At 38.5% G+C, this 6,000-nt stretch overlaps 1 protein-coding gene across 1 annotated transcript in view; it reads right to left on the bottom strand.

Annotated features, from left to right (window-relative positions):
- Positions 1-1,572: 1,572 nt before the first annotated feature.
- BRWD3 (bromodomain and WD repeat domain containing 3) overlaps positions 1,573-6,000 on the bottom strand; it is a 112,112-nt gene continuing 107,684 nt past the window's right edge. The window contains exon 41 of the mRNA XM_090265374.1: positions 1,573-4,211. Within this exon, the coding sequence (XP_090121500.1) occupies positions 3,457-4,211 (755 nt within the window). The 3' untranslated portion in view covers positions 1,573-3,456. The remainder of the gene's footprint in view (positions 4,212-6,000) is intronic.

Genomic DNA, 6,000 nt, shown 5'->3' with positions numbered 1-6,000 from the left:
TCTGAGCACACAGTTGTATGAATGAGATTTATGAATCTTAGTCTGGGAGAAACAAAGTGCTATATGTAAGAATTCTAGCACAAGTCTGACTTCAGGTAAAAGAAACAAACAAACAAGAAACAAATGAAAAAAGGGCAAATTAAAATGAAAAAAAAATAGGGGGACACATGTACACAACAAATCCTAGATTATTTATCTAGAAGGTATAATGAAATGAATGATCAAGCAGTATATATATTTACAGGCTAAGCGCTTTATAACAGAGGCAAAGAATTGATAGACAGTGAACAGGACTGTCTTCCATACAAAATATTCTTTTTTTTTTTTATGTCTGAGATAAACTGTGCCAACTTGGAAAAAAATCTACATACACACACTCGCACACGCACACACACATAAACAAACTTAGTCACTAGGCTAACAGACTAGTGAATGTTGGGAGAGCAACCAATTGCTGGAAGAGATACACATAGCAAGCCATAGAAAAAACACACAATTCACTTTTCATAAACATTATACACATGCTAAGATTTTAAAGCTTGGAATTAAAACATTATTAGCATTCATGAGAAACAGAGTTCACTGACTATTAATATCTAGCATAGGGTTAGGCCTATACGTCTCATGAACCTAAAAATAACAGTGGTTTTTTTTTTTTTTCTTCTTCTTAGCAACTCTTTTAAGATTTAAACTTTTCTTCAACATTCTTAGCTCATTTCCTACTTGCTTTGCTATGGCTGAACCCAGGTCTTCTTCAGGTTTAAATGGCCTCTAAAAAAATTAAAGCAATAAAATATTCAATGTGATACAAATTACATCACATTCACAGGAGGCAGCGTTACAAAAAGAGCAACGTATAAATTGGGGGCGCAGGTCTAGATATAAAAGTAAAAATACGTCTTTCAAACTTTGATTTTCACCATTATTAAAATAATTTGCATGCAAACAGAAATCATCTGTTTGTTTTGTAATAAGTGATAACTAAGCTCGTCTAACACACCCTGGTGACTGACGCTTTAAATCCTAATAACTGAAATCAACATGACAGCAAAATGCCGTCACTAGTATTTTCACAGTATTTCACTACATAGAAAATATGCTTAAAATGTCTTTCGCCTTGTTATCCTAAGTATCTAAACCTAGAAAATCTTGACATTTGGGGAATAAATGTGGCATTTTTATTGTTCAAAATAAATTATAAATAAAGCTTCAGACAGCTAAAATCACACAGATGGCAATTCTTCTACATTTCAAGAGGTCAGCTCTTCATAGAAGAATGTCAACAGAAAATTTCACACTAAAACGATACACATCATACTATTTGGGTATATCCATGAATTTAAGTAACTAAGTTACTTTGATTAGGGTAGGCCAGAGTATTTTTGATTCCAGGAAAACACAGGCACAAATTTAATCTAAATTCCCACGAGATGAATAACTAAAAAGCACGTTTTAGCAAAATCAAATGTAGACTTTAAAATATGAACATTTTTTTGAATCTGTACTATGGTTAAAAGTGGGACTAAGTTACAACCAGTAGTTTTCATTTAGTGAAAAAAAGACGACCAAAACAAAAAAAAAAAATCAGCTCGATCTATTGTCTAGTAACAGAATTTAGTGCCATTAACAATTCACAAGTACTCTCTTAAAACCTGAACATTTCTACTGCAAGTGAAAATTGCTTAAAGATGTTCGTCCAAGAATAACCCCCGCCTGACCCAACTGAAAAAGCCAAGTTATGTGTGTACTCCTTCCCCTGCACTTAAGGATTTTCAGATGCGTGAAATGATTGAAAGCGTGAGACAAGCAGGTTAGCTTAAATGTCCTGGGTTTACTAGGCATACATTAAGAAGTTTCATTTTCCCCACAAATCTGATCTAAGAGCAACAAGTCTGCTGTGACAAAAACAGAGATCAATACAGTCCCTCCCAACCTCAAAAAGCTAAGCATCTAACAAATGAGCGAATTTGCGATTTCTCAAATTTGAGGAGTAAAATTGATCTCTGAACTCAAGCTCACTTATGGAATTATGTGCACTCTACTGCTGTAAACAAGACCATAGGGGTTAAATGGTTTCATCTATAAAATAATAACTCGAAATATCAGTGTGCAGTGCAATGAGTGAGGTTCTTTTCTGAAAGATGGTAACAGAAGAACCTTTTGGAATGGTATGAGCAGAACCTATTACTATTGATTTAAAATATTTAGCCAAAACAGTCCAACTCAAACTAGGTGTTTTGTTACATTTTGAAATTCAAAGGAAAAGCAGCCACTCACAGCTGCTAAATAGTAAGTGGTAGCAGAGCTACAGAAGCAGTCGGCCAAGTCTACTTACATAAATGTGTTCTAAGAAAAGTCTAATGTAGAGCATAGTATGCGTACACAAGTTGGTTAATTACAACCATTAATTTGAGAGCCAATATGATTAACAATCTCTCAGCTTATATCTTATGAATATTCATTGCCACCAAGCTTGTTCTGTTTCTCCTTAGTCAGTAATGAATAACAGCATCAATTTTTCTTAATGTTTCCAGTAGTTGTAGTTAAGAGGTAGCTGAGCTACTATTCAAAGAAGTTATTCTTTGTGAATGAGGATTTTTTCAAATGCTTAAGTTATTCTTTAAGCTACAGAAGTTCTATTAATGCAATAAAATATAATAGGAAAAGAAAATGGATGCAAGAAACTTTTGCATTTGGCACCTTGTCTAGATTGATACCTCAAGTATTCTTTTTTAATAAAGTTAATGCACACATCAGAACACACCACAAAGATTTGCTACATATTTACAAGGCACCAACCCTTTCTCACCTTTAACATGAATTAATCAAATCAATGAAAAGCATATCAAGATTCCCCCCACCCCCCCAAAAAACTGTAGTATAAATATATACTTCAGTTCAGTACAATTATTGAAAGTTTGGCCTGGGAAGAGGAAAATAATCCAGATCGTTCTTACAATATAGAAACTGTAAACATTTAATAGCTGCCTTTAGGATTGGTGTATTGTGCAAAAGTTATTATTACTGGGTACAGGAATGGCAAAAACAAACTATATAAAACTCTGTAAGAAGGTGCTATACTTCTGTGATACAAAAGCAAAAGAGGGATATTCTGAGATAAAAATGTCATGCTACTCTTAAGAAGCTGAACGCTCCTTTAATGTAGTAAATCTGTAGTGTGTCTGGTGTGTCTGTGTGTGTCGTGTGTGTGTGTGTGTGTGTGTGCATGTGTGGGCAGATTTTTTTTTTTAATTTAAGGCCTAATGAGTAAGGCTTGTTTGAACAAATGAAGTGTGGAGATCAAAAGTCTTGAAACCAATGTATACCGGCATAATGGAAAAGCACCAATGTGAAAGGAAACGTAAGTCCCCACACAACTTGCTTTGTAGATTTCCTGGTAAATTCCCTGCAGTAGAAGGCCATTTAATTGTTTAAAAGTATTCTAGTTATTAACTGTTAATAATTCCATCCCATGAGATGGCTAACCCTGGCTTTTTCTGTCATTTTACGCACTCTGCCTGACCTGGACGTACCAAGATTCAGAGGATCCTCAGTGGACACAAAATTGTCGTTATCAGAATCGTCATTATATAAAACAGTCCTCCTGCCTTGGTTCCTTGTCTTAATGCGGGGCAGTCTACTGAAGCGTCCTGAAAACATGGTGTCAAATTCATCATCTGCAACACGTGCACGTTTGGCTCTGCTGGCTCCTCTAGAAGCACCTCTTCCTCCTCTCCCTCGCCCTCTCCCTCTGGTGCCACCTCCACCTCTTCCTCGGCCCCCTCGGCCCCTGCCTCCTCTTCCTCTGCCTCCTCTACTCCATCTGCCCCATCTGCCCCATCTACCCCTTCCTCCTGTGCCTCTCGTCTTCCAGTTTCGTTTTCCATTGGCATATTGCCTTCTGAGTTTTCTTTTAGGCCTAGTTTGTATGAATTTGCTATAGTCATGGTCTCCATCTACATAATCTTGATCTGTCCTGGAAGTTGATTCAGAGTCAGAGTCAGAACCGCTGGTGCTTTCCGAACTTAGACTGGATACCAATTCTCCACTTTCAGAGGAGGATGAATGGGATTTCTCTTTTGCTTCTTTTTTCTCTTTCTCTTCTCTTCCCATGCTCTCATCTTCCTCCGATGCACTAAGTAGCTTTCTCTTGATTCCCGTCCGGGGCTCTCTGCCATCGCCGTTGGTCAGGGGTCCATCAGAGGAGTGATCTAAATCAAGATGAATGATATTTTCAAGTTAAGCTCTGACACTGGTAAAATGGTTATTTAGGTTTTAAAGTAATATTAACAGTCTACAAAAACTATTTATACCCAAACATACATGGGGTTAGAGTCGTGGAGAATGTTGGAGAATGAATTTAAATCTGTTGGAAATGGAAGATAGTATAGTTCTGATTTCTGTCTGATTGCTTTTGGCAGGGGAGTGTAGAGGGCTGATGGGGGGGTGAGATAGCTGGGCAGAAATTTTAAGGACTTGAACCCTAGAAAGAATGATCTGAGAACATGTATCTGAATAATTTCATTCATTCACTAAACATTTACTGATTATCTACTATGGGCCAGGCATTTCTTGGAACTTGAAATATGGCAATTATGAGATAAAGTGCTTGCTCTTCGAATCTATAGTTTAGTGGGAAAAGCTTGCTTGACAATGAAGTGACCATAGTATGATTTTAAGTAATAAAATGTACTATAAATAAAAAAGAGGGTAAAAAAGAGTGCAGATGTATGTTTGGGGAATATTTTATTTAAGGAAGACTTTCCTGCAGTGGGAGGATCTAAGAAAAGAACTGGACGAAGTTCGATCCAGGGAAAGAACACTCCATCAGAGGAGACAGAAACCCAGTGTAACTACAGTGGATGAGAAAAACGGAGTAGGGGCAGGTCACTTCCAGGGAAGGGTTTTACAGCTGAAGAAGGACACGACCTGATTTCCATTTTTAAAGCGTGCTACACTTGCTGTATAGAGAACGGATCACAGAAGAAGGCATTGGAAGCAGAGATGAGTTGGGAGTCCATTGCAATAGTGCAGGAGACACACGATGCAAGACACAACAATAAAGGTGTTGAGAAATGACTGGGTTTTGACCATTTAGCAGTGCCACCAAAAGCAACCTTGACTTTATAAAGTTCCAACTGGTGGGACTAGCTGATAGGCTGGATGTCAAGTGTTAAGCAAAGAATGAAGATAAGCTCCTGGGTTCTAAGGCCCGCAGCTGGGTAGAGGTATGTGCTGAGTAGGCGAATTGCTAAAGGAGGAATAGCTTTGGGCAAGTTGGTGGGAAAAAAAATAAAGATTCCAGTTTTCAATGCCACTAGAGACATACGTATAGTTTTTAAAAACAGGAAAAGAAAACAAGCCGGTGGATATACCAGCGCAGAGGTTCAGGGGAGACTTGGATAAAGCTACAGATGTAATTTTGGAACTTTTCAGTAAAGAGACGACATTTCGTGCCAAGAGGACTAAGAGAGCTCACCGAGAAAGCAAGTACAGCAAGAGAAGGTAGCTGAGGACTGACACGTGGGATAGTTCCACTTGAAAGAGAAAGAGCAGGCAAACATAATGGAGAAGGGAGAGCCAGTCGGGGAGGAGGAAACCTGAAAACAGTGGAAAAAGCAAAGCCTGGGATTGTATGGTAGCACTGTTACAAGGTAAGCCCTAACAGTCTTGGCGTTAGGGACCAAACTGCATTATCCCAAGATACGCATATGGAAGCCCTAACCCCCGATGTCACTTTATTTGAAGAGAGGACCTGTAAGAGGTTCTTAATTAAACTGAAGTCATAAGGGGGTGCCCCAACGCACAGGGCTGGTATTGTTACAATACTCGCTCTTGCTTCCCCCGTCTGTGAATGCACAGAGAAAGAGCCACGTAAGGATACAGCCACAAGGTGGCGCTCACCAGACACCAACCCTGCTGGCACCTTGATCTTGGACTTGGAGCCTCCACGACTGTCAGACAATAGATGTCTCTTTTAACTATATGAAAATGTGCGCA

The sequence above is a fragment of the Furipterus horrens genome, unplaced genomic scaffold (assembly GCF_987537825.1).
Source record: "Furipterus horrens unplaced genomic scaffold, mFurHor1.1.pri manual_scaffold_17, whole genome shotgun sequence".
Taxonomy (NCBI): Eukaryota; Metazoa; Chordata; class Mammalia; order Chiroptera; family Furipteridae; genus Furipterus; species Furipterus horrens.
This window is presented reverse-complemented; position numbering and strand designations above follow the sequence as displayed.